General features: G+C 46.7%; 2 protein-coding genes and 1 long non-coding RNA gene across 4 annotated transcripts; 2 read left to right on the top strand and 1 right to left on the bottom strand.

Annotated features, from left to right (window-relative positions):
- Positions 1 to 1,846: 1,846 nt before the first annotated feature.
- On the bottom strand, positions 1,847 to 10,139 carry TOR1AIP2 (torsin 1A interacting protein 2). Of its 2 annotated transcripts, none has more exons than XM_014257613.2 (6): positions 9,986 to 10,139; positions 8,969 to 9,169; positions 6,630 to 6,959; positions 6,210 to 6,506; positions 5,661 to 5,825; positions 1,847 to 4,850 (listed from the first exon to the last, which is right to left on the bottom strand). In XM_014257613.2, the coding sequence occupies exons 2-6, from the start codon at positions 9,000 to 9,002 to the stop codon at positions 4,090 to 4,092; spliced, it is 1,587 nt and encodes a 528-aa protein (XP_014113088.2). In that variant the 5' UTR covers positions 9,003 to 9,169; positions 9,986 to 10,139; the 3' UTR covers positions 1,847 to 4,089. The 2 variants fall into 2 exon arrangements, with proteins under 2 accessions (XP_014113088.2, XP_005528755.2); XM_005528698.3 differs by having other exon boundaries at positions 5,727 to 5,825.
- A 140-nt stretch (positions 10,140 to 10,279) lies between these two features.
- On the top strand, positions 10,280 to 12,945 carry LOC148183647 (uncharacterized). Its single transcript, XR_015773373.1, has 3 exons — positions 10,280 to 11,181; positions 11,309 to 11,596; positions 12,728 to 12,945. It is a non-coding gene; the product is annotated as an uncharacterized LOC148183647 (long non-coding RNA).
- A 69-nt stretch (positions 12,946 to 13,014) lies between these two features.
- LOC102110987 (torsin-1A-interacting protein 1) lies at positions 13,015 to 24,398 on the top strand. Its single transcript, XM_014257523.2, has 6 exons — positions 13,015 to 13,429; positions 13,688 to 13,756; positions 16,678 to 16,773; positions 17,637 to 17,696; positions 20,828 to 20,887; positions 21,937 to 24,398. The coding sequence occupies exons 1-6, from the start codon at positions 13,015 to 13,017 to the stop codon at positions 22,728 to 22,730; spliced, it is 1,494 nt and encodes a 497-aa protein (XP_014112998.2). The 3' UTR covers positions 22,731 to 24,398.
- Positions 24,399 to 25,436: the final 1,038 nt, after the last annotated feature.

Raw genomic sequence — 25,436 nt, 5'->3', positions numbered from 1 at the left:
CCTACTGCTCTGAGCAGCCCTAAGGATTCAGCTCTGTTCACACAGAAAACGGGCTCCATTCAGCTCAAGCTGTCATTGTGGGAAGAGGCCAGGTCTGCTGCCCTGTGGACATTGCCATGTCCTGGTTCTTGTTTCCCAGAGGTGTCTGAGTGGTCCCTGGGCTGCTGGGGCAGGGGATGGAGCAGACCTCCAAGGACTGTGAGCTGTGTGGAGGTTGTTTCCATCCCTTGCTGTCCTGATGCCTCTGCTTTGGCTTCGAGAGGATCCTCAGCTCTTGAGTGCCCTCACGAGGGATCTGCAGAGCCTCTCCTCAGCCTCAGCACAACTGTGAGAGGCCAGGGGGGTGCCTGCCATGGCTTAGCCCCCTCCCTCTGTGGGGAACACACTTTTAAGCTGCATTCTTTGAGCCTTTTCATCCCAGGTCCATGTCCCACAGGCTGAGGCCAAGCTTCTTTGTGTGATTCATTGTCCAGCTGCTTCCCCTGCAGAGTCGAAGGTGGGAGAAACAGAGAAACAGATTCCAGCTCCCAGTATCTGCAAATCTCAATTACAATGGAGGTTTTGTAGGCCAGAAAGTGGCCCCTGAGGGAGCAGCCTGTGCAGGAGCTGCAGGAGGGTTAAGCTGCAGATGAACTCTCAGGTTAAAGCTCAACGGGAGAGATGTGACTGAACTGGGTTCACCCCTCCTCTTTGTGCCCTGCCTTCTTCCAGCTCCAGCCCGTGCTGGTGCAAAAAGGTGAGAAGAGATGTGGCAGGAATGTACCTGTCACAGGGTCAGGGATGCTGCAGCCACCACAGGGTTGTCACATGTGCCACACCTGGCTTGGGCCACTTGGCTTTAAACGCTGCAGGTGACAAAGTTACATCAGCTCACAGGACAGCAGCATATTCACAGGGATAATCAGCGCTGAATTTGTGGTGGAGCAGTCCAGGCTGGCCTTCCAGGACTGGTTTTGCCCCTCAGCTGTGCTCCTGTGTAATTTTCAAGGTGATTTTTAGGATTGTTGAGCGCCTCGTGGCAACACATCCTTCCCTGCAGAACCACTGCTGCAGAGATTGGGACTCAAAAAACCCCAAGTGCACCTTTCTGCCTCTGGGTTTGTTCAGCTGCTCCTTTTGGACTCGCTCTTGGATTCATGTGCAAGGCTTAAGAAAGCAGCCTGGATTTTGCATCCAGCGTGGCTGTACCTGGGGACACTGGATTTTCACGCAAATCGTTGGTGTGGGACCAGATCTTGTCCTCAGACATAAAACAGGAGATGGGTGATGTTTACTTCTGGCAATCAATCACATGGACATTAATGTGAAGGCAGGTGCCATTGTTACGAGTATTGTTGTCAGGGGACTGAAGAAAATCCAATCTAACAGGGTAAATCCTCCTCTCTTTTCCAAACCTCTCTCTGTTTAGGCTAAAGCTGGGCAAAATAATTCACCACAAAAGTAAAAGTTTGTGTGTGCTGAGGTGGTGGAATATCAAGGGGAACCAATGTGTTGAAATGAGAAATATTTGCTTTTCATATTTCTAAAACATTTCAGTTGTCAGTGGTTTTCAGTTTCATTTATTACCATTAAGTATTATCCAAACCCCAGTGAATTTCAGCCTGGGTTGAATCCAGCAGCTCTTTGGGGGTTCATTTTTAATTTTGGCTCAGCTGAAAAAGCTGCAAATACTTGCCCCAAACAACTGAGAAAAATGTTGTTTAGAGTTTTTCCAGGAAAAGCAAATATTCACTTTGTTTGCACAACTACAGCCCTGACCTAAATAAAACTTTACCTAATATGATAATCTCTTTAGCTTAATGAAAATAGCTAAGAAGAAAGAATGGAATACAGTCAGACTCCAATCTCACTTTGCTGTTTTCTTTCACAATCTCCCGTTTATTTTTAAATAGAAGTCCTGTTCCAGAAGTAAGCAGATATTTGTCTTTAAAAGGCCATAAAAATATCTCTGTATTGGAAGAACTCAGGTGGGTGACACTTTCAGCAATGGGGAGTTGCCTTTGCATACCTGGGCTATTCATTGCAAACAACAGTATGTGAAACAGAAAGAGAACATTAAAATACAGATTTCCATCAAAATATTGGCATAGCATGATTAATGCTCTGCTGGTTCTTACATCAACACCCAAACTTAACCCTGCAGAGCAGGCTACAGTGTTTTCTCTCACCAGAGTAGTGCACAGCAAGAGAAAAGAGGGAGAGGAGGAAGCAATCCATATCTTGTATCAAACTGTGCCCTGGGCTCCAGTGAGTAGTTCTCACATTTAGCCCACTGTTTACCACGGTTCAAACCCCTGGGGTCTTGTCTTCACATCCCCAACCAACCAAAAAGTCTGTGCTTTGGCCAGAACATGAACAAACAACCCTCCCTCTTCCTTCATTTTGTCCTCTCCTCCAAGTTAAGGGCCACTCATCTCCTGAGACAGGTCAAGGCACAAGGCAGGGGGAAAGAGACAGGCTGTGGTTTTTAGGGTGCAGGGCTCAGCCTCCCCGAGCCCTTGGTGGGGCAGATCAGCAAGGCACTGTTGGCAGGAGACCCATCCAACACCAGGGTCCTGTTGCTGTAAGGAGCACCCCGATGTGCAGCTGCTGAAAATCACCACGGTGGTGTGGATTTGCTCTTGTTTGGATACAAAACCTGGCTCTGCAAGGCCTCTGTGTGTGTGTTGCTGCTGGGGAAATGAGCCATGATCTGCTACAGCTGCTCCTTCTGCAGGGGCACACGGGGCTGGCACCTGGGGCTGCCCCTTGGGTTATAACAAATGCTGTAACCAGCACCTGCCCTCCAGGTGTTCCTGAGCTGGCTGCTCTGCCCCACAGCACCTGCAAAAACACAGTGTGCTGGGGAACCACAGCGTTTCCAGCACTTGGATTTCTCTTCCTAGGATGCAGAAGAGGAGGCATGGAAAGAAACTAACCTGCTTTGTCAAGTATTTTTAGTGTTAATGGCAGAGATTTTGTCTTTACCAGCTAACCCAGCTGTGCTCCTACTCTCTCTGGCAGATGCCAGAGCTCCATCAGCCTGGCAGGGAGGCAAAAGGACCCTTGGAGGGCAAGGACATGGTGTGCTACCCTACATGGTTTGAAATATCGATGTTAACATCTACATTCATCAATAGAAGTCCCCTGGGGGAGGCTGGCAGACAGGCTTTCAGCCCTGCACACAGATCAGAGACCCAGGTGAAGAACAATCTGTTGTATGGGACCAAAGCATCGGCCTGAGGAGAGAGTCACAGCCTTTGTGTGGCAAAGAGATTGAGTGGACTTGTTTTAGAGAGAGGTAGCATTAAGTTACATTGTATTATTAATTTTTGTTACCTGTGTAATCCCTTGAGGCTTCACACTATCAGGATGACAGCAACTGTTTCATTGCTCTGTTTCTGGAGCTTGTTCTGTGGCATGTGGGATCCCCTCATGGGATCCCTGCCATTATCCTAGTGTTCAAGCGCTGACAGCCCAAAATTTTGCATAATTGATGTTTGGGGGATCTCTGAATTGCAGTTTTGTTTGAGGATCTGGCCTTTGCCTGGTGTCAATCAGGCTGTGCAAGTGGGACTCTGCTGGGGCTGGTCACACCCTTGATAGGCAAACTGGCTTTCCATTTTGAAGCATGCCTTCAAAATGTTGGCTTTTGAGGAATTTGACCTTTCTGTGTTCTAGCAGCTCCCTGGACAAAGTATATTGTGAGACTGATGTACTCAACTTTAGCAAGCTGAGGGGCAGGGAGAGGTGAAACAGCTGCTGAATCACAGCATCTTTCTGTCATACTAATTGTGAACATTATTTATCTATTTCTTGATAGAAACACTACCTGCAAGGTCCTGTTCTCTCTCCCGCCTCCCCACACGCTGATGTTCTCCTGTGGAACTCTAAAATACCCCTGTTCACATCTGCCAGAAGGAAGCACTTTTATCACCTCCAGGAGTCAGCTGCCCAAAATTCCTGGATCAACTTGTACCTGTCAAACTCTTCCCAGGAATCTCTAAGAAACAAATTGAAGAGAAGTATCACCAGTTGTGCCCCTGCCAGTACCAGAGCCAGCCAGGACCATCTTTACAGCCCTCCTCAGGGCACTGGCCACTTTTGTCCCTAGGGTTTGGCATAGCAGCCCCCCTCCTCGATCGTCTGCACTGGGTGTATGGGTAGGACCAGGTGGGAGATGCGGCTCCACAGCCCGCTCAGCTTATCAGAGTCCATGTGGTCGTAGGAGCTGGGGGTCCTGGTACTGGTGAACTTGGCCCAGAGGAAGTCACGGACCTTCTCCTCCACCTGCTGGAGGCTGATGTGGCTCTCCAGCGTGTCCTCCTCCAGCAGCACCGTCAGCAGCAGGGCCACGTCCTTGAAGGCGGCGCTCTCGTGGTCGCAGTACTTGTAGAAGATGAGGGTGGCCCCCGCGGGCAGCAGCTCGAAGCGGTGAATCACCGCGGCTCGGCCCCCGGCCTGGAAGGCCGAGCTCAGCTCCGAGTCCACCTCCAGCTTGGCGCGGTCGCTGTGGAGCCTGGCTTTATCCCTGCCGTCGATCTGCACCGTGCTGCCGTGCAGGGCGGCCGAGTAGGAGTCGGCCACGCGGGCGCTCAGGCACCGCAGGGTCCACTCGCCGCTGCGGGCGGCCGTGAGGATGATGATGGCCGGCTGCGTGTGCTGGGACGCGTTCAGGTGCTTCCGCAGGAACTTGCGCCCGCGAAGCCACAGGTGGGGGCTCTGGCCAGGAAACCTGTGCTGCAGCTGGTCAAACTGGGACAGGAATGCCTCCACTGTGGGGTTCTTGCGCGGCTGTTGGGAGCTGGAGGTCGGGCTGCCGAAGCAGAATATGCAGAGGCCGAGCACTGCGAGGCCCGCGATGAAAAGCCCTGTTCAACAGGGGAGAGACACGAGGTGGGGAACAGGAGTCAGACCCAAGTGACCTGCAGTGACATGCTGGAAAGCAGCCACAATGGCTGTTTTTCCCCCGCTCAGACCTTCCCCCCTGTAAGAGGAAAGTGGAGCAAGTTGGCCAGGAAAGGTGAAGGGGATGCTGGCTCTGTGTTGTGAGACTCCCACTCTGATACACCAGGTGAGGGGGCTGCAGCTCCAGGGATGAGGACAAGGTTACAGCATTGTGCAAAACTTCCTGAAGCAGGAAACTTCCCGAGTTCCAGCTGCCCACAAGCTTTCTTCCCTTTCCCCCTCCTCCGTTTTCTTTAGGGTCTGTGGCCATTCAGAGCACCACATATGGAGGTGTCTGACCCAGGTAAAGCACTGCTTTCACTGCCCTCCTCCATGCTATGAGTGAACAAAGGCCACCATGCTTCTGCTCAGGAAACAGAAGGCAGCAAGCTCCAGACACAATGGCTTGTGTCCCTCTCCACGGCAAAGCAGAGTTTTTCTAACAGGAGAAATGTGTTGATGCAGATCAGCATCGCCGTTCCTGCTCAGAGCCCCATGACAGAGCAGGGCTGGGCAGGGGGACCCTCAGCACAGTAACCCCCCAGACCGCCCAGGACATCCCAGGGCACTCACAGAATGATGACCACAATATTCCAGCTTTTGATGCTGAAGAGGAAGTTGTCACTAGAGGCTCAAACTGAGCCTGTATTTAAGGGGATGTTTTTTCTCTCAAACCCTCAGAAGACACTATGAAAGGTCCCAAGAGAGAAGAGTAATTAAATATGCTTCATTACTTGCTCCTGGAGGATCAGTGCCTTCTGGTCGATGAGTAACATGCAAGGGAAGCTTCTTTTCCTCACCTTTCCACAGGAGGGATTTTTTGGCCTTCTCCTGCTCTGTGTTTTGGGTGGTGATGTTCTGCATGGAGGGCTGAGTCTCTGGGTTTGGGGCTGTGTCCCCTGCAACAAGAGAAAAGAAATGTGCCATTCACTGCTGAGGGAACAGGTAAATGGAGCTGTAGTGAGCAAAGCAGGAGCTCTCAGCTGAGGGAAGAGTTAGAAGTGAATACTGCTTTGGGTTAATACTGCCCTGAGTCTTGGCTCTCTCCTCTTGGGCTGGGCAAGGAGAAAGACAATGCAGGGTGCAGAGTAGCTTCACGCCTTTCAAAGCACGACAGAAGCCAAAGGAGAGAGAGAGAGAAACCAATTAATTTCTTCTACCTTGTTTCCTTCTTGACTCCAGCAAAGTGACAACAGCTACTAGAGATCTCACCCAACTGTTGTTCTAATGCCTATAGGAAGTGTAGGAAGTGGAAGAGCAGCAGTGTGCAGCCCCCAGCTCACCTTTTGGTCTTTTCCTTAACGTGCCTTGGGACCCACTTTCCTGTGTTTCTTGCTCTCTGGGTGCCTCTGGCTCCCAGTCTGGGAGAGTGGCACTGCTGCTCTTCTCTGCCATGAGGCCCCTGGGGACATCTTCCACACCAGTCACATCCAAATGTGTCATTTTACTGTCAGAGCTCCGTGCCTTGCTTGTTGATGAGGCATCTTCCCCTGCCTTGCAGAAGCTTTCACACTGCCCAGTTGTCTCCTGGTGGACAGGGCTGTCTCCTTTGCTTTCCACATTCTCATGGCCCAGCTCAGCTGTGGGGAATAATATTCACAGACCTACACTTAGTCTTTTTTGGCCCAAGAACCAATAACCCCTTCTTCTGCTCTGCCTCCTCTAAGCCAAGTTATTAAGCTCAAGGGTTGGAAGAGACTCACCTTCATCCAAGTCCTCTTTTTCCAGGGGTCTTTCTGAGACACCTTCTCTTGTCTTGTCAGACTCTTCCAGCAATACTGCAGTTTCCTGGGCACCTATCTCCTCTAGTGTGGGACCAGCTGAACCCAACAGTGTTGTCTCTCCCCCATTAGCAGCTGATTCATACACTGAAGAGTCCTCCTCTGGTTTGCAGGATGTCTCAGGCCACCTGCTTGTCACTTGGCACCCGGGTGCTTCTTGGCTGGCCTCTTGGTGCCCAGGGGCTTCCAGGGTGGCCTCTTGGTGTACAGGATGCTCTGCTATGCTCCCCACCACAGCCTGGGCTGGTCCAGCTGTTGGGATCAGAGTTCACAAGCCCAGTGAGCCACACAGAAGTCAAGAGTGCCTGGTGCTTTACCACCACCCATACAACTCCCAGTTCTGGCACTGCAGAAACATTCAACCCTATGGATGCTAACTCTGAAGCAGGCAGCATAGTGCCTGTGGAATAGCAGGCCACATAGCTTTCTCAGTCTTGCCTGAGAAAGTGGCCTGGGAAATCATGGGGAGGATTTAAAACAATCCTCAGAGACAGAAAACAGCCTTGCAGGTGCTGTTTGTCTGTTCCTTGCTTTCTTGCAAGAGAGGGTCAAGGGGTGGTGAACCCCACTGACCAATGATGGTGATGTGTTAGTTTACTAGCCAATAAGAGTTTCTTTTCTGTACTTTTCACGTATCGGTCTATAAAAAAGATCTGAAGCAATAAACCGAGAGAAATTCTCCTGATCGACTCCTTAAGAGAGTCTGTGTTGTTCTTCTCGCTGTTCCCAATAGAGCGACACAACCCCAGTGAGACGGGAGAGAACAGAGTGACCAGAAGTGAGAAAACTTTTGGGTTGAGATCCAGACAGTTGAGTGAAGGGAAGGAGGGAATTAGGACGCAAATGGAATTGTTCACCACCTCCTACAAGCAGACTCATGCCACATCAGTCTCCCAGCAATGGCCACCCCCTTCTCCCTTTCTTCCTGTGCCCCAGTTTTGTTGCTGAGCATGTTATATTGTGTTCAACAACCCTTTCCCCACCTTGGGTCCCTGCCCAAACTTCTGCCCACCCCAGGGTATTTGCTGGGTAGGGGCAGAAAGCCTTGATGCTGTGCCAGCACTGTTCAGCAATAGCCAAAACACTGCTCTGTTTTCAACAATTTTTTCTCTAAAACCACAAATCCAAACCACAGAACTTAGAGCTGCCATACTAAAACTAACTCAATCCCAGTTTATGTCCTAGGTGGGATGGGCAGGAAATTCCTTCCTCAAGTGGTAGGATATGTTACCACATCTTCCACTGATAGGGGGTTTTCACAGACAGCAATGGATTTGAGGAATTCCTAAAGCTGTTGTTGAATACAGTTATTCTAATGTACTTCAAGCATCTGTCTGAATGTAAATGATAATTCTGCTCATGCTCTGTCTCTGTTTCTGTCCTGGAGCTGCTCTCCCAAAGAGCTATGGCAACATTTAATTAGAAACAAACACTGGAGCATAATTCAATAGAGAGATTCTGCAACTGAACAGTGTTTGTGACATTCTGACTCTTACAGAACCTAAGTGCAGCTCGAATTTCAGGCACTATTTGTGAAAAATTCCTTATGAATGATCAAGCACTACAATGACGTAAACTATTATGCTATAATTAGAATAAACACTGATAAAAAGGGCAAGGAACTCCCTTCTAATTTGAAAACAGAGAAGAAGCTGCACTTGTCACTTGTCAGAACACGATTTTTACTTTTTTTGTTGCTGATTATTACAGTAACACTTGTGACTACCTAGGACAGACCTGAGCTGGTGACGGCATCACTGTATCACTGACACACTCCTAGGTACTAGTCATAACAAGGCTCCCACAGAGTGTAAGTACAAGGTGGAAACTGAAACATGAAGAACTTGGATGTATCCTGCTGCTCAAGCTGGGCACAAACTACTCCTTGCCCTGCCTCTTCCAGAGTTTTTCCAACCACAGGTGGTGGAAAACTGGCTTATTATTTAAGCATCTGATGGTGGGAAGCACCAGGATATAAGGAAGAAAGCTCTTCCAGTCTGGATCTCTCTTTTCAACATTCCTTGTGCTGCCATCTTGGGACACAGAGTCTAAACCTGTTGCAGATCGGAATCTAAAACTGAAAGTAACTTGTTCATCTTTCACCCTTTAAAAAATGATGGCAGCTTGCTTTCCTTGGCCTGGAAAAGATGAGATTCTTTTACTGGTTTATTTTTCTTTTGCACAGGTTCCCCATATCACTGCTGAAAACTTGCAGCGAAGGGATTTTCCTAGCAGATGGAACAAGCCAAGGATCCACTTACCTGCAGGCAGATCCACGCTTGGATTCTCTTCCATTTTCCTTTTCCCCTGGAGTTCTGGCTTCTGCACTGTTTGGTTTCACTTTCTCCGATGTTCATACGGAGCTGTATCTCCGTGCTGTTCGAGAGGGTGACCAAGCCCTGCCCCACTCACAGGCACCATCCCGTCCGGGTCCGGGCAATTCCAACTATACGCCCACAAACCTGATAAGCAGAAACACAGAAGCCGTGATTCACGGCGAAGGAGGCTCCTCCTCCATGATTCCCAAGGTGAAAATGGGCAGATGTCGCCCATAACTATGAACCTTCAGCCCATGGGTCGTCAGCTATTTTGTTTCCCGTCAGTCCAGGGGTTAATGCAAACCGCATTTATCCTGGGACATGCCAGGGGGGTGAGGCACTGCTGTCTCATCCCGACGGACTCAGCGCTGCTCCCGGACGGCAGGCCTGGAGCCTGGGGCTCGGCAGGCTGCCCCGGCTGCTTTTGGGCTCCTGGTACCTCGCAGCCAGGCCAGACACGGAGCAATGACCCTTCTCTTCCCGTCACTCCCACCCTCCTGTCTCCGCCGTGTGGGATGGATCCGGCAGAGCCACGCCGGGGGCTCAGCAGTGCCGGGCCGGGAGCTGCGAGCCCGGAGCCGCAGCCCGACTCTGCACCCCTCCAGAGCTGATTCCCCTTTGGCACAGGGCACAGACGGAGCCGGGCTCTCTGGTGTAACCCAGCTGACGGCTTTCCCAAGCACAGCTAAGGCGGCATGGAAAACTCCCAAGAAACTTTTCCCGCTGGAGAATAGTCCGTGCGGTTTTCTGTACAGAAATCTCCAGCCCAGCCTCCTCAGCAGCTTTTGGGCGCTGGGGGACACCTCACCCCCCAGCACTGTCTCCAGCACACCACTCGGGGCTGCGGGGGTGCAGTCACTGCCCTGCCGCCCGGCTCTCGTCCGTCCCCTCCCTGTTCCCGATGCTGACGCTCCAGCAGGAGAAGGAAGTCAGCAGAACAAAGTGGAGCCGGACGCTTACCCAGGCAGGATCGGAGCCGGTCAGGGCGGCGATCAGGAGCAAAGGGGTGGCAAGAGAAGGCCAGAGCTGGCCTTTCCCCTCGCCCTCCGTCCCAGAGGCCCTTTGGTGGCAGGACACCAGCGCACACCCTGAATCCTCCTGGAAACGTGACGGTGAACTCTGCCCTTCCCTGGCTCCCGGCTGCCTGCTGGGAGCTGTAGTTTTCCTTCCCACAGTCGTTCTCGGGAGCGTTCAGGAAACAATAACTTCTTTTTTTTTTGGCCGTGTTTCCGCGACTTTGTGGTTGTGCGCTTTTTTTTCAGTGCGTGACCGGCGGCTTCCTGCATTCAGTAACTGCGTTGCGGATTGAAGGAAGGAAACTGGAGTGAGGAGGAAACTGGTTTGAGAGCTGATTTAGGAAAAGGACTACGAGAAAAGCAGCTCAGACTCGTAGACGGCAAAGCCCAGACTGCAAATGTAACGTTGCCAGTGCAGAGAAGCTGGGGAGGATGTGGAGGGTCTTCAGCATCAGCCTGGAGGGAAAGGGATGTGGAGCCCACCCACTGTCCCCTGAAGTGGTCCAGAGACTGCAAGGGGAGGGGGGAAAGCTCTGGGTGTGTGTGTGTCAGCCCTTGGCCTCCTTTAGGCAATTCTTTTAAAAAAAAAAAATTCTGTTCTAACTTGTGGTGCCTGCACAGTGGCATGTATAGGCATGGGTATATTCCAACCCCTTCCCTATTCCCCCTGCCCAGGACACATTTCATGGAAGGCAGCAGCACAGAGACAGCAACACCCCTGGAACTCAGCTGGCTGCCTTTTCACCAGCATCCCCAGAGGAGCCCAGCAGCAAATGCCTGGGACAAAACACAGGAAAAGACAACTGAAACAGTGCTGGAAAGGAGCGGGCACAGAGTAGCTGTGACTCCTCAGTCTGGGGGACAGAGGGCTGAAAGGGGGAATTGGACTAATGTGTTTGTTTCATTTTAACTAAATGTTCCCCTTACTAGTACTGGAGGTACTTGTAAAACAGGTAAGAGGTTGGGTTCAAATGGGCAGAAAAATATACTTTATGCTGTGTGGAGGAACCCTTACTGGCCCATGGAGCACAGAAGCAGTGTCAGAGGGGTCAATAAAATGCGTGTACCATGTTACTCAGGGCTGTCAGCGTGTGCACAGGCATCAATACCGACAGCTCATGTCAGGAAAGTGATGAGAAGGTAAGTTGTGCTGCCCACTGCACCTTATTTCTGACAGTGGCTTCCTCCCTCACCCACAGAGGCTGGGAGGGGACAGTGGCCATGGCAAACTCAGCACATTCCCTTGTCACGACCAACCTCTCACCAGGTGCGGCAGAGGCTGTAAAACCAGGGAAAGCAGGAAGGAAAAAGTCAGCATGGCTGATCCACAGAGGTCACCTTGAGGGCCTTGCTCCTGGCTGCTATCAATCTCACACCCTGACTTGATCTCCATCAGTAAGGAACAGCCAAGGAGCAGCAGAGAGGAGCTGCAGGTGGCAAAGGCTTCATTTTCTATCCTTCTGTCCCTAAAACCTTCCAGTCCCTTCAACACAGCAGATGTCTGGGGCTGAGGAGTCACCCTTTCTGCAGAAGCACAAGTGTCACAAAACTGGTGGTAAGTGTGGGACAAAATCAGGGGGTCATTTCAGCCTCTCCAGGTTGAGAACCCGGTTCCCAAAAAGTCGTTTGGTGGGAAAATTAACTGGCTAGCCTAGGGCATGGAGTAATCACAAAACAGCTACAAAAAAGGAACTTGATATTGTTATGTTGATTTTTTTCCCCTGGTGTGGTGTTTGTTACATCCTCTTTTAAATTTTTGCTTTAGAAAGCAATGCTCAATGTGTGTCTTCTGCTTTTAGGTCCGAAAAGAATGTTAATATTTACTGCTGGTACAGTAGGAGGCATGTATAACTTATCTCACAAATATTCACTTGTTTTTGGGTGAAACTGCAACACTTATGGTGTGTTAGTAAAGAATTTAAGATATTTTTTGCTTTGAAGTCTTTGTACAGAGAAGAGCAGTAGTGGAGGCTGAATGGCACTTGCCTCACCCAGCCTTCCTGTTGGATTGCACAGGAGTGCCAGACTCTCTTCAGTGACAGGACAAAGAGCAACGACCATAAACTAAAACACAAGAGGTTCCACCTCAACATGAGGAACTATTTCTTTACATTGGGGGTGGCAGAGCACTGGGAAAGGTTGCCCAGGGAGGGTGTGGAGTCTCTGTCCCTGGGGACATTCCAAACCTACCCGGAGGTGTTCCTCTGTCACCTGCTCCAGGTGGCCCTGCCTTGGCAGGCGTGTTGGACTGGATGATCTCCAGACGTCCCTTCCAAACAAAACAATTCTGTCATTCTGTGAATTTGTAAAAGGGTCTCTGTTTGCTTAGCAACTCATTTCCAAGGTGGTCTTGAGCTGCTAGGGAGGGAGTCTAGAGGAGATCTTGTAGTCCCATCAAACTGCATCTTGAAAACTTCCACTCATAGGAATTCTGCCACGTGCCTGGGTAAAAATGCTTTATCAAGAATGCAAACACATTTTAAAATCCCCGTTTACTTGCAATGCATCTGAACAAATGGGTAAGAAAAGTGAAATGCTTAGTGAGATATTCCAGATCTGATTAGCCAAAATGATTCCCACACTAAGGAACAGGCTAGTGCAACCTTATCAGTGGCAAAGGATCCCCCGAAGTAGCTCCTAGTTTCCTCTCTCTGCTACTCAGTTGCTATTTCTGCTAATTTTACAGGTTTTTCTGCCTCCGAGAAATGCAAAACTGGCTACGATGGGACCTCAAACAGAGAAGAACCGTGTGGGGAGCGCCGGGCCCGGGCTGCCCTCAGGGGCCGCCCCCGCGGGGCCCCGGCGGCCTGGGGGGACCGCGGCCGTCCCGCATTTTTTTCACTGGGGGGCGGCAGCCACGGGGCCGCCGGACGGGCGTTCCACGGGCTCTTCCCGCCGGGCCTGATCCTGATCCCGGTTCCGGTCCCGGTCCCGGTCCCGGCCCCCGCGCGCGGCTCGGGCGGTGCCGGGGCCATGGCGGAGCGGCCGCGGTACCACGTGACGCCGCGGCGGCCGCTCCGCGCGCGGGCGGAAGCGACGGGCCCGGGTCCCGCCCCGCGGGAGGGGGGGCCCGGGGCGCCGCCCCCGCCGCCGCGGGAAGGCGGCAGCCACAGGCCCGGGCAGGCGGCGGTGGGCGGACGGGGACGGGGACGGGGACGGGGAAGGGGACGGGGACGGGGACGGGGACGGGGAAGGCGGCGCGGCGCGGCAGCGGGCGGGATGGTGGGCAGCGGCGATGATGAGGCGGCTGCGCCGGAGGGCCCCGAGCTGGCTCCCCCGGACGGCCCCGGGCTGAGGCGGCGGCGGAAGAGCCCCCGGCTGGCGGCGGCGCGGCCGGAGGAGCCCGAGGATGAGGTGGACGCCGCGGCCCAGCACGGCGCGCTGCAGGGTGAGCGGCGCGGGCGGGCGCAGCGGCCCGCTGTGGATCTTGTGGTTGAGGGCACGGTGGGGCGGCGCGAAGTGCGGCGGGCGGGCGCCTTGTGGTTCCCCTCCGGGGGGTGTTGGGACGGGGCCGTGCCGCGGGCTCCCGGTGAGTCCTGGAAGGTGCTTCTGAGCCTTCCCGGTGCTCCTGGAAGGCTGTCGGGCCTGGGCCCGGTGGGCTTGAGCGGAGTTGCCGGCTGTGCTCCTCACCCGTATCTCGTTTCAGGGGACAAGCATCACTTTGGGACCCCAGACTCCCTGACGCGACCCCCTATAAAAGCCTACAGATCGCCAGGTAGGCTCCAGCTCCCGGAGCTCACAGTCCGCACTGCAGGCAGTGGGGCTGAAATGCCCCAAACTTAGGGAAATGTGGTTTGTAGGGTTCTAGCTCCTTGTTAGGTGATACCGTGGCTCTGGCACGCAGGTGAGGAAATCGCACTGTGGCTCTTATCCCATACACGAGGGATGGAAGGAGAAGCAGTGCTGTAAAGGATTGGTGTGTGCAGAGCACGCTGAAACCCTCAGGGGGCTGTTTTTCATACAGTAAATATCTGGAACTATATCTGAGCCCAGCATTCAAGTTTTACTAACACTGCTTGGCTTTGAAAGGCAGGATTTAAATAAGGTATCCTGAGCTGCAGAAATCAATCCCTCAATGGCTGTGCTCCTTACAGGGAGCAGCGTTGCTTATGAGGAAGTGCATAATTGTGGCTTCTCCTTTTGAAACACCAGGCATGTGCTGGGACTTTGTACAGAGTTGTACTTGCTCCTGGACACTGGGCTGGACAAGCTGCTGTGTTAGCACAGTGTGGCATCTTCTTGTTGCTTTAGTTGATGAAACCTGGGTCTTTCTTTAAACTATAGAAATGTGCTAACTCTGTGTAACACAGTCATGTAGATTTAGCCTGTCATTTGAACAGGAAACTGTGAATAAATTGTATTTCCTTCCTCTTTATTTTGGAGGTGCTCAGTTGGGCTAGCCTGGGACTGTTCTCCATTCCCATCTCTGTTTTATCATCAAGAATTGTCCGCTTCTATTCTGCTCCAGAAGCAGAATTTTCAGGAGGCATGGAAAAAAATCTTACCTTGAAGAAGGAAGAGCAAGGTCATGAGTGTTTCTTTAGGCAAATACAGAGATTTATCTGTAAAACAGGTCTTGCTCCCACATAGTGGCTAACAGGGTATAATAGGCTTAGTGTATTAAACATGGCTGTGCAGCTGAGGGTTGGGTTTTTAATTAGATGGCTCTAAAAATGAGGCTACTCTCCCCCCCACTCTCCCCAGCTCTTAACAGCTGTATTGGATTATAGGCACAACAGGTGTAAAAGTATGATAAGAGACTAATTGTTTATGTAGAGGCAGAGGATTAGTAGCCTCCCCTGTCTGTAGATGTGCAGTATATGCAATATTGTGCTTTTCCTGCAGAGTTTAGGGGTTTGTCTGTGAGATGGGGGATTAGCAGGCTGGGTTGTTAGGGGAGCATGATTGCCCTGCTTCCCTGAGAACAGAATGGAAGCAAAACCACACCTTGAGAAACTGGTTCCTGTCTTATACTAAGAGGTTTTAAATACAGGTTAGGCAACTTGCTTGGGGAGCTGAAAAGCTTTAAGAGCTGTAAGAGGAGCTTGCAGAGTTTTAAGAGCCTAACAAGCCCTGCCTTGAATCAGTCAGCTTCTAGATCAGTGAGCTGAAGATACGTGCTAGCAGTCTCCATGGAAGTTGTCTTTTACAGACCTTTCTTTTCTGCAATTTCCAAGAAGTCTTTGAGACAGAAAGAGCGGTGATTGATGCCAAGAAGGGGAGAGGAATTAAGAGCAGGGACTGCCTGAGTAGCCTTCTGTAGATTTAGAAATTTTTTTTGTCTTCTGGTCACAATTACTAGGGAGATGTTCCTTGTAAAACCTCCATACATAGTGAAATATTATGGATATGTAATTTGGCACTCCTGAAAATAAAGTAATTTGATGAGTCTCTTTGTTCTGAGCTTTGTGGGAAATCAGTCACTGAACAGTTTTTTAAGATGGATTTAAAACATAAGGCCCCATTAAGTGTCTGCTAATACTTCACTGTTGCACCTGTGACTTACCATAGTTTAAAACTTACAGCTTTTTCACTTTTTTTTTTTGTGTTTTGGATGGGTCTGGTGGTTTTGTTTTTCTCCTCAGTATGTTTGACATACACTGGTGTGCTGAAACAGCCAGAAGACATTAGAAAAAGGCTGTTTTCTTCGTTGAAGTAAAATTACTAAACACTAGGTGGCAAGCTGTGCATTGCCCTTGGCATCTGGTGAAAGAGCTACAGAAACACACTAAACCCCAGCAGAGCCCTGGGCTGTTTAAAGAGTAAAAGGGCCCAGAGTAAATGTTAGAAAGAAATTACCAATTGTATTCTTCCCTTTGCTGTTTGCTCTGCTAATGCTTGACAGCTGTGCCACAATCTCTGTCCCCCAACTGTTCCATAGCTTTTTATTCTATACCTGAGCTTTTTCTTGCCAGCCCCTTGATTCTGGGGTTGCACTTTTATCCTTTCCTGCATTTGGTTTCCCAGCCCTGACCTTTGCTCTGTGACCTCTGATACTCCACAGGGCTTTACTTTTTCTAGTCAGTGATATTAAATAAGTTTGGTTTCACAGCTGAATGACTCTGTGATTTGGCAAACACCTGAAAGATGTTGGTTTAGATTTTTCCCAGCTACCTGAGGGGTGAAATTAGGTTGCTGTTAGGGCTTAGGAGAGAATGAGACCTAACTAAAGGATGGCTTAGACTCCATTAAAAGGGAACTTATTTTCTATATTTACTTCTGTCTCTTTTCCCCCTCTGTCCAATGATGCATAAGACAGCACAATTATTGTTTGTAAGTTGAGTGCCCAAAGCTGTGGGAAAAACTCTATATTCCCATGGCATTTACACTGAATCCCCTTAGTGTAAGGAATTTCTTGGCTCCTAGTGTTCATGTTTTTAAGCCAAGAATTAATAATAATTTATTTTTTTAAAAGAAGTGTATGGTGGTGTAGACAGCTATATTTCTAGTGAACTCAAATTTACCATAAGCAATTCAAGTCTTAGTTGCTTTTTGTTGCATTTTAAGAGTAACTTTTGTGAGTTCACAGCTTGGAAAATCACCAATTTAGATCATGGATGTTTGGAAACTACAACTTGGTCCTTCAGATTTATGAGGTTACCAATCCTCTTTTTGTTCTTTTTTGGCTCCTGACAGGTGGTACTTACTTCGAAGAGAATCCAGTAAGGGAAAAGGCAAAGGCTTGTGACAGTAATGAAACTGAGAAACCAAACATTTATACACCATTAAAAGGTAACAGCTTTTATCAGTACTTTTTCCATGGTGTAACAAATGGTTGCTTAAATGTATTAAAATGACAATTATTCAGTTCTGTTAGAAAAGGGGGAGTTTTTGAGCTGAAATCTGAATGGGTGAAAAAGGTGGGTTTTTTTAAAAAAATAAAGTTTCAGTGTATACTTCTGCCTGAGCCAAAGTAAAACTGATTATAATATGATGATAGTCTGCTTGGGTGCAAAACCTTAAAGTTCAAGAAAAGGCGGATTGCAACTTTGATAAATACCTAACTGTGTGGTTTTTGAAAAGCAAAACAAAAACAAAAGTAATACCAAAATTCAAAAAACTGCCTTCAAAGAACTTATGAGAGTGGATCTTTATTTGCCCCAGGCAAAAAAAAATAAAACTGTTAATTTTCTAAAAGGTGAGTTATCTTTGACTTTAGCAAGGAGAATGACTACACCAAGAGATTTCAAGGTGAGAGAGCACTTTGCTTGTTGTTCAGAGATTTTTCTCAATGTGTATTACAGAAGCAGTGGGGAGGTACAAGGAGAAAAAAATCAAGATAATTTTTAGAAACAGAAGGAAGTTATGTGTCTTTTTAAAAGAAAACATAAGAAGATTGATTTGTCATATTGGCAAAAGCAGGGTGAAGGGCCAAATCAAGCCCTTTCTAATAGGTAACAGTAGCTTTCTCCAGCTCAGAGGGGTTAAAGAGGCTGTTCATACACTGCAGGCTTGGTTTGGCAGCACAGCATATCCACCTGCCCTAATAAGCTTTGAGGATTTCATGAAAAGAGCTAAAAGCATGTATGGCTGCTCTGTCCTATTCTGACCTCTTACGTGGTAACCAAGTTCTTCCATTTGTGCTTTGGTTTCAGAAAGAAAGGCTGACTTTCTTGAGAAAAATCAAGGGTGCTGCTCAACTTCTGCACCACAGAGTAAGTAAAACAAGAGAACCCCAGTCCTTCCCTGTCATGAGATGAAAAGGACTGTTATTTTCCTTTCCTCTGCTTCTGGCTTTTCTTGTACCCTGGGACACTGTCTGGGAAGATGGACAGGCACTCAGGAGGCAGATTCAAACAGAAGCTGGAGAAGGGAGTACATTCCAGTCAGAGCCTTTCTGTGAGGTTACTCAACTTGATGACCACAGAAAATGCTCCACTTTCTCTTTTATTTTTCTTTTTGGACTTATGGGGGACAGTAAGTGCAGAGCATGGAATAGAGGCATTATGGTGGGGGTAAGCTGAGGAAGGGAACAAAACCTTCACCTTTTGGTGGCAGTGAATGTTAGTTTTTACACAAACATTCCCTTTTATCCTTTCCCTGAGAAGTGGTAACTTGCTGTGATTGAATTAGTTGTTCTATACTCCTGGAAAGGAACAGCATTTTTCTTTGCTGGCAAAATCCTGCTCATCTAATGACCAGCTCCCACTGTTTCAGACTTTTGCAGTGTTTTGGTTTTTTTTCTTTGTGGGTTGTTTTTTTTTTTTTCTCTTGGAGGAGTACTTGAAAGAAGAAGAAGAAAAATGTTCTGAGTTCTTAGTAAAATCTTGGTGTTTGTTTCTATCCTCAAGAGGTATAGGTACATGAAGTTTTGTAAATCAGATTTCAGTCTGAAGAACCTGTGGGGTTTTTGTTTCTTTTGGGGTTTTTTGTTGTTTTGGTTGTTTTTTTTTAAAAACTATGGTGCCTTCAGGAACAGAAGCTGCACATCTGTGAAATGCCTTTGAAAAATGAATTGATGCAGGGAGTTCTCTCATCTGGTACTTTTCTGTGCCACTCCAGGTACTGCAGGAGTGATTAATTGTGTCTTTGGTGAAGAACTTTGGAAGATCACCTAAAACTCTGAAATCTTTCAGGTTTCTGCAGAAGTTAGACTTTTTGAATTAAGTAAGACAAAATTTACTGGGCCCTCATGAAAACTGCTGTAAATAAGGCAGAGTTCTTAGGCAGAGTAGGATATGGTTTTAGATTGTTTATTGAATTATTTTTTCCTTTAGTGTACGAGTTACAGCTCATTCACCTAAATATGAAAGCTGATCCGTGCAAACAGAGCTGCATTGTGACGTATTACAGAATCGGGGTGATTTTGATCTGTTAACTCTTAGAAGATTGAGATAAGCTTAGCCAGTGACAAGCTCCATGGCTGTGCCCTTTTGGGGTAGGGGGTTGAAATTACAGAATAGGGCAGTTCATTAAGCCAGTTAAGCCCCAGCTTATACCAGAGCTGCTTTTCGCACCTTCTGCGATTACATTCATACAGAAACAAGGTTAAAGTTTCTTTCAGTGTCTTTAAATAACTACTGCAGGGTATGTTTGTTCAATTTATTCTCAATAGTGCCATTGACAGTGTCCTGATTTGGTTATATATTATTAAAGAGCCTTCAGCTTTGAACTAGTTGCTGTAGTTCACAAGGAGACATAAATTCTCCTGTCTTTTTAATTAACTGGCTAAATGCAGAAAACATGCTGACCAAAAATTGCATGGTATATGTTCATACTAGTCTTTTGGGAAAGTTGTTCATAATGCTTTATGGATAATGCCTCTTGTACTTTCTGAGCTGTGTGAGCCCATTTAAATAGACCAAAAGTATATTTTGAAGTTGAAAGCTTGCACTTTGCTTTAAAAGCGTAATTCATCCCAAGAAACTGACTGCTGATGAAGCAGGCCTCCAACCCAAGCTACATGGAGAGAGGGAAATAAGACTGTGCATTTAACACATTGATTTGTTTTTTCTGTTGCTTTGGTTTGAAAAGAGAGGTGGTGTCTGCTAAGGGAGGCAGAAACTTCTTTTGAAATGGAAAAATATAAAAACCCTTCTGCCCTCTAAATTATTATAGTCTTGAAATCCAGGGCTTTCAGGCAAGGATATGAGAATAGGAATAACAGTTCCTTACTAGGAAAATTAAAAAAAAAAAGCAGTAGTACAAGAAAAAATCTACTAGCAGGGTCAGAATACAACCTGACACCCTGTTGGGCAGGGTGTTGGTAGCAGTTTAATTAAATGGTGGCTGTAGCTCTCCTGGAGTGGCAGATGTGGTTCTGTTGAAGCAGTGACCCTGTGGAAGGGTGTAGATTTCCTCTGTAGATCCAGGGGTGGTGTAGATGGGCCAGAGGAAGAAAGGCTGTGGTGTTCCAAGGCTCAGATTATATCCAGGTAGGAATGCTGGGCTCTTCCCCCTGAGTGGAGCATCTCCCCATGGGATGATGTCATTTTATCAGTCATGCATGCAGTGAGACCCAATGGCCCATTAACAGAAGAGATTCCCCCTGCAGTTATGAAAGATAGATCATAGAAAAGATAAAGAACACTGCTTCACCTGGTTTTAACAGGTGGTAATAGAATACATACTTTTAGTTACATCTTGCATTGCAACCCAAGGCACTATTTATGTCTTGCATTATGTTGTTTACCTAATGTGTCCATTAATTCAGTTTCCATTTTTATGCCTCACAAATTCTTGAGCAACATCAGGAAACTTAACTGGGACATGGGATCCTTGTGCAGAAAGTAACAGGTTGTTAAATCTCTTCTATTTTATCACCTTGAAATTGAAATTGAGTTTTATTTGCATAATTGTTCAAGAGTTGAAAATCTTTGGGGGTGATTTGTGGTAGAGTGGGAACTTGGCTTTCTAGGTGAGATTGTCAGGATGGTTTGGGAACTGGCATTTGGCAAAGAGCAGAGATGGAGATTTGCTCTGACAGTTGAGTGAGACTTCTCAGGCTGGTAATAGTGGTGCAGGTTATTTTCCTTGTTCAAGATGATTCTGTTGAGCACGAGGGGGCGAATGATGTGGAAAAGAACTGAAAACCCTGAACTCAACACATCCCCACCTGGGGTGAGGTGACAGCCTTTGCTCTGACTTAGCAGGACTGTGTTTGCTTCAGCAGGGTGCTTTGTTAGCCATCCTGTAAGCTTTGTGGAATTTTGTATGTAAAAGCATAGCTAGGGACAGCTTTTTGTTGAAAATAATGCAGTTTGGTGATTTCAACTCCCTGCTGGAAGATTGTTCATAATTATTATCTTAGTATTCTTCTCATGTTCCTTTCTTAATCTCTTAACAGGCGGAAGTAAATCTCGGTATCAGTCCAGTACGGAGAAGCAGTCACAGCCTTTGGCCAAAAGTAAGACTTCTGCTTTCACTTCTGTTTCATTCTTGTGTAACATTTAACCATTTTCATGCCTTTCTAAGTATTTCCGTTTCTGGGAGTTGGTGTTAAGCTGAGGGTCCTTGCCAGAATAGATGATTTGCTTGCTAGGTCGTGTCATCAGCATGAAGGAAGGAAGGGTATTGTATAATGAGTAACATTTTCACCTGAATTTGAGGTCTTTCATCTATAATGTTTACAAGATGAAAACGTAGGCAGGGATAGTGATGGTGTTATTTAACCATTGTTGGGTTGCTGTCCTGATAAAGGGGTGTAAAAAGGTAACAAAAGGAATACAGTTCTTTCTGTTTCCAGGAAGATTGGTGTATTTTGTCACTCATTTTACCGGGAACAGAATCAAGCCTTTTGCTTGCAGTATGTGAAACAAGTGTTAATTTAACTGTTCAAATACAAAACCAAATCAAAATATTTAGTATTTGATGTGCACTGTTTGCTGTGTGTACTTTTTGAAGCTCATTGATCCAAAGGCCACAACGTTTTCTGATGGTGGTGACCCACCAGTGTTTGAGATGCAAAAATTGCTGCAGCAATTTTATCCTTATGGGAACAGGAATGAGAAATAACACAGAAACCATTCTAGTGCAGCCAGGTTTTCCACAGAATCTTTTCTGCAGACCATAAATGTAGGAAAAGTGTTGACCTTTTTCAGAGCCGTTTTAAGCTCTTACTTTGGATTTTATTAAATTGAATGGAATATTGATGAACTTTAGGAGCTCCTTTTCCTGAAGAAGATCTAATATAGTCTCAGTCAATCTGGGAACATGTAAAAATGGGGATTTTTTTAATGCTGTCACTTCATGAAGTGGCTTAAGAAGTTCAAAACTGTGTTCTCTCTTTTGTGGTTTGTTTGGTTTTTTTTAACTAGATCATCTTTTCTGTGCTCTTCAGCTACTGTACCAGTATTGAGAATGGCATGATTTCACTGTTTCCTCCTATTTTCCTTTCACTTGTTGAGTTCTGATGCCTTTTAAAACATTTTCTTCTTGTTTGCTCCCTCTCTATAGATGATGGTGAATCGCAGAATGGATTTCACAAGATGTGGACTTTGTTACTGATTCTGTTAATTAGTGTCCCATTGCTTTATGTCCTGTGGAGTGGAATTCAAGATGGAACCTCTTCAAGGAGAGATGCTGAAATTCTGCAAGCGTTTCGGGCCCAGATGGAGAAACTAAAAAATACTTACCAAAGTCAGGATCCCAACCTGTGGAGAAGAGCCCATGCTTTCCTTGAGAAACGTCTTAACTCTTCCCACGTGCATCTGGAGCCTGCTATCCTGCTGCTCACAGCTGGCCAGGAAGCTGAGAAGGCCCTGAGGTGCCTGAGCAATGAGATTGCCAACGCTTTTGCCTCCTCCCAAAATGCCACTACAATCAGCATCAACGCAGTGGACAAGGCTGTACAGGACAGTGACTCTGTCAAACTGGAGGTGGACACAGAGCTCAGCTCTGGGTTCACTGAAGGCAAGAAGGTGGCAGTGGTGCATCGATTTGAGTCACTGCCTGCAGGCTCCACCTTAATCTTTTACAAGTACTGTGACCATGAAAATGCAGCGTTTAAGGATGTGGCTCTTCTGCTGACAGTTCTCCTGGACGAGCAGTCGCTGAGAAAGAGCCTCACCTTTCAAGAAGTGGAGGAGAAAGTCCGGGATTTCCTCTGGGCAAAGTTCACCAGTTCAGATGTTCCTACTTCTTACAATGGCATGGACACAGATAAGCTGAGTGGACTGTGGAGCCGGATATCTCATCTTGTGTTGCCTGTTCGACCTGAAAAGGGCCTCCCTCTGGAGGGATGCACGTAAAAGTTGCTGGAGGGCACTTGGGAAAGGAGGAAGACGCAAAATATATATTGCAAGGCAGAATAGGGAAGAATTTAGTGTGGCTGCTGAGCTCAGGCAGCAGCAAACGAGTCCTTTCTGTGCAGAGACTTTCCACCAACTGGCAGGGTTGTTTCTGCCAAAGTAACTGGGACTTCTCTAAGTAAACTACATCATATAAGCAAGGAATTTGCTGGTTATTGGTAAATTGTATTCAGTGATGCATTCAGCCTTGGTGTCCTGCAGCTGGACATTGCTGTGCGTCAGAGCAGTCACACATTTGCCTCTGAACCTGTGTTGAAGCACTGTTGGCTTTGTTGTGAGGATCCTTCTCTGGTGGTGCATAAAGCTGGTATCACATTTGACAAGGTAACAGAATGTAAAACCATCACCTTCATCTCCCAGAATTGCTTACTTTTCTTCTAACATAAGAAATAAACTGAAAATTATGACAAAGTGATGTGAGTCTAAGCACAAGCTTCTTCCTGATCCATTGGATCACAACATAGATGTCAGCTGTCTCTGGCCACTGTAGAAGTGGCAAAATTGCTTGAAATATCTGTGACCTGTAGAGAACTTTTCAGCAAGCATTTCTTCCTTAAATGAGCCTGGCACAATTCTGGAGAAAGAGAAAAGCTGAGGTACAAAGGTTGCATAAAGTCAGTAGTACTAATGTCAGTTGAGTGATTCCTCAGTACCTCTTTGCCTGGCTGCTTGCAGGAGTTCTCTACTCTTTTTCAATGTTTTGCAAGTCTTAAAATCTGGATGGAAATGATAAAATGTTTATCCCTGTGTACATACTGTATCCTTTCCAAACAAAACTTTAGGAAGACATAGGCTATTTCTCATTTTACTAAGATAATTATTTTTGCATTGAGAGAATCTATTTATTTGTGGTACTTGATATCCTAAAAAAATAAGTTTTCTTCTTGTATCTGTGTATAACTGGCTGCTTGCTGTATACATTTCTAGCAAAGAACAGATTTGCAGAGCATGCTTTTAATATGTTTTTTAGTCTCTCATGTCAAGAATTCTTCACACCAGATTAAAAACATGTACCTGTTTCTATTGTTTAGTACTTTGCTTAAAAAAATAAAAAAGAATAGCAGCACTTCCATTTCATTGCTGTTACTTCATGCTCTGAGCTATTGGTCCATGTCCATTTGGTTTTATTGAATATGAAGGAATGTGTGAAGATGCTCTCAAATCAGTAGGATGTTTTCTTGTAACAGCTGAGAGATTGGGCCCATCCTTCATTCACAAGCCCCTTGAACTGTCCTCTTACAAAATAATCCTTTTCAACCAGGAAAACCCATTGAGGAGCTGGAGCTTCTGGCTCCTTTGTGCAAGGCAAGGTTGGGGGTGTTAAGTGGAATCAACCAAAATCACCTGAAGCAATAAAGGAGCAGAGTTTAGGAGACACACAGCTGTGCTCACTTAAACCAGAGGTGGATTTGTTCAAACTATGGAGAGCCAGCAATGGATAATGCTTACTATTTTAATGGGCAGAAATAAAAACAGTAAACAGACATGGAAGTGCTGTTATTCTGGATATTTAATAGCTCAGGAAGGAAAAGATGGCATTTACATTTCAAGCATTTCACTGGACAAATGTTTTTTAATAAAAAAAAACAACTGTGACTTATTTTCAAATGTGTCCTCATAGCATATTTGTTTGTATATTACGTAAACTATTTTAGTAATGATTCAAAATAAACACACTTATTTGTTTTATAAAAGCTGTTTTAAGACTTGCCCATTGAATTTTAAATGGTCAGACTTTTTTTTCCCCATGTTTAAATTGCTCATTTCACCTTTGACCAGCTACAGGTGCCTAAAATACAACCTTTTGCAAAACGTAGAACTTTTAAGAAACTTGAGTGGAGTGGTAGATACTAGGATGCAGATGCATGTATTTCATAATCCCAGGTCTTATGTCTAACATGGAACAACATTTCAGGAAATGGCTGTGAACTGTCTTTTACTTGCTGTTCTTTTACTAATTCCCCAGTTCTGATTTCAGCTGGAACTAATGATAAGATATGGTTCACTTGTTTCATTAGCCTATACAAGAGTCAGCAGCTGACAAAAGGGATGACTTCATTCTTGTTCCACTCCTAGCTGCATGTTCTGTACCTTTGGTGTTGCAAACTAGTGCACTGTGAACTGACTGGAGAAGACAATCTTACTGAAAAGTAACTTTAAAAAAAAATTATCAGAACTGGCTACCACAAAAAAAAAAAAAGAGATGTGATATGAAGACAGGAGATTCACACACATACAAATAAAACATATTTAATGCAGGCTATTTTCTGTTTTTAAAACTTTTCTTCCTTATAGGGGTATATTCCTGGTTCAAGAGATAAAATAGGATGTCTGGAAACTAAAGACTTAATGTTGTGCTAGCCAAAGGAAAATCACTTTTTTTTTTGCTGTTATGAACTGTAGGGAAAGCCTACAAGGGTGTCTTTCCAAATGTATTGTGCTGCTTAGTCTGAAAAAGATGAAAAATAAGATATTAGTCAGTTGCCCCTTCCATGGGAGGGGGAAAGGCTGGGGATTAGAAGACTCTTCCTGCTCTTGAAGCAGCAGGTCCTTTTGTAGCTGTTTGTGGCTTTGTCCTTAAAAGGTTCTCATTAAATATCCACAGGTACTTAATGCAGATCTCATTAAGCAACTCCTACTCAGCCA

This window comes from Pseudopodoces humilis, chromosome 10 (assembly GCF_049639895.1).
Source record: "Pseudopodoces humilis isolate 2021_Gansu_Grassland_sample_001 chromosome 10, ASM4963989v1, whole genome shotgun sequence".
Classification (NCBI taxonomy): domain Eukaryota; kingdom Metazoa; phylum Chordata; class Aves; order Passeriformes; family Paridae; genus Pseudopodoces; species Pseudopodoces humilis.
Note: the sequence above shows the minus strand (reverse complement) of the source record. Positions and strands in the feature narration are given on the sequence as shown.

Excerpts from the sequence above, each read along its gene's own strand:
- TOR1AIP2 (XM_014257613.2), bottom strand. The coding sequence starts at position 9,002 with ATGGAAGAGAATCCAAGCGTGGATCTGCCTGCAG. Across the intron at positions 6,507-6,629 it reads AAAAGAGGACTTGGATGAAG|CTGAGCTGGGCCATGAGAAT; the intron begins GTGAGTCTCTTC and ends TATTCCCCACAG. Across the intron at positions 5,826-6,209 it reads GTTAAGGAAAAGACCAAAAG|GGGACACAGCCCCAAACCCA; the intron begins GTGAGCTGGGGG and ends CTCTTGTTGCAG.
- LOC102110987 (XM_014257523.2), top strand. The coding sequence starts at position 13,015 with ATGGCGGAGCGGCCGCGGTACCACGTGACGCCGCGGCGGCCGCTCCGC. Across the intron at positions 13,757-16,677 it reads AAAAGCCTACAGATCGCCAG|GTGGTACTTACTTCGAAGAG; the intron begins GTAGGCTCCAGC and ends GGCTCCTGACAG. Across the intron at positions 20,888-21,936 it reads GTCACAGCCTTTGGCCAAAA|ATGATGGTGAATCGCAGAAT; the intron begins GTAAGACTTCTG and ends CCCTCTCTATAG.